At 56.8% G+C, this 1,705-nt stretch overlaps 1 protein-coding gene across 1 annotated transcript in view; it reads left to right on the plus strand.

Annotated features, from left to right (window-relative positions):
- LOC311315834 (uncharacterized protein) overlaps positions 1 to 1,705 on the plus strand; it is a gene marked incomplete at its 3' end in the record, with an annotated part of 25,010 nt that overhangs the window by 21,781 nt on the left and 1,524 nt on the right. The window contains exon 7 of the mRNA XM_084446531.1: positions 444 to 939. Within this exon, the coding sequence (XP_084302657.1) occupies positions 444 to 939 (496 nt within the window). The remainder of the gene's footprint in view (positions 1 to 443; positions 940 to 1,705) is intronic.

Consider the following 1,705-nt stretch of genomic DNA (forward strand, 5'->3'; position numbering starts at 1 on the left):
TTAGGTTTCTTTTCCTTAAATGCACATTTCCTGCCTGTGCGAACCCATACTAGCTTTCCGTTTAGTTAGCCGGTTAGCGCCTCTATACCTAACAGCAGGAGCCAGGAGGGTGAGTTAGCATCGGCTAGCAGCAGTTAGCATCCGCGTGCCGAAGTTGACATAGCCAGTCGCTCTTTTATATTAATACCCTAAAAGGCTGCTGTCGTGTTGGCTGGGCGTCCTGGAATTCATCTTAAGGGCCCATTCATACCCGACCCAAGCTACGCTAGCGCGAGCTTCGTCAGTCGCATTCGTCCTTGCGCGCGTCGCGGATAAAATCACAACTTTGATGCAAGCGCCCCGCGTAGAGCTTTTTCGTTCCTTTTTTTTGGTGCCCTCCACACTATGAGAGCACTAACCGCCACGTTCTCCAAGTGAGAGCTCTAACCGCCACGTTCTCCAAGAGAGAGCTCCAACCGCCAAGTTCTCCGAGCGAGAACACCAACCGCCACGTTCTCCAAGAGAGAGCTCTAACCGCCACGTTCTCCGAGCGAGAGCTCCAACCGCCACGTTCTCCAAGCGAGAGCTCCAACCGCCACGTTCTCCAAGCGAGAGCTCCAACCGCCACGTTCTCCGAGCGAGAGCACCAACCGCCACGTTCTCCGAGCGAGAGCACCAACCGCCACGTTCTCCAAGCGAGAGCTCCAACCGCCACGTTCTCCGAGCGAGAGCACCAACCGCCACGTTCTCCAAGCGAGAGCTCCAACCGCCACGTTCTCCGAGCGAGAGCTCCAACCGCCACGTTCTCCAAGCGAGAGCTCCAACCGCCACGTTCTCCGAGCGAGAACACCAACCGCCACGTTCTCCGAGCGCCCCGCAGATGTAGTACAAACAAAACCCCCCCAAACGGGTTCCACGGCGGTCCGCCCCCACGCTCGACGAGCACAACCGACGCCGCAGGTGAGCAGCTGCACACACACAAAACACCGGAGGGGCGAAGCGCCCGCCAGGCGCGGGTTGCCACGGTAACGCGGGTCAGCCGGGGACGCGGCCGCTCGGAACGAACAGGATCGCCGGCGTTTTAAAAAAACGAGGCGGCGCCGTCGAGAGAGAATGAGGGAAGAGAGAGAAGGTCCCGGCGACCCGGAGAAACGCAGCCGCGCAGACGTGATCCGTTTAGGAGATGGACCCTAGCCTCGCTGGGGGAGTGTGTGTTAGTGTGGAGTGTGTGTTAGTGTGGAGTGTGTGTTAGTGTGGAGTGTGTGTCAGTGTGGAGTGTGTGTTAGTGTGGAGTGTGTGTTAGTGGGGAGTGTGTGGAGTGTGTTTTAGTGTGGAGTGTGTGTCAGTGTGGAGTGTGTGTCGGTGTGGAGTGTGTGTCGGTGTGGAGTGTGTGTCGGTGTGGAGTGTGTGTCGGTGTGGTGTGTGTGTCAGTGTAGAGTGTGTGTTAGGTGTGGAGTGTGTGTTAGTGGGGAGTGTGTGGAGTGTGTGTTAGTGTGGAGTGTGTGTTAGTGTGGAGTGTGTGTAGCGCTCTTTCCATGAGCTCCCCGGTGTGTCTTAACGGCACACGCTCTCTGAGCTCAGATGGCACACACACACACACACACACACTGACACACTCTCTGACCCCGCCTTCACTCTGAGTCCCTCTTTTTTTCGCTGGTCCATTGTGCTGTTTATTTATTATGATAATGATTGATAATGTGCCTCTCTCCTCCTCTCCCCTCCC

Source organism: Borostomias antarcticus, assembly GCF_949987555.1.
Source record: "Borostomias antarcticus genome assembly, chromosome: 12".
NCBI classification, from domain to species: domain Eukaryota; kingdom Metazoa; phylum Chordata; class Actinopteri; order Stomiiformes; family Stomiidae; genus Borostomias; species Borostomias antarcticus.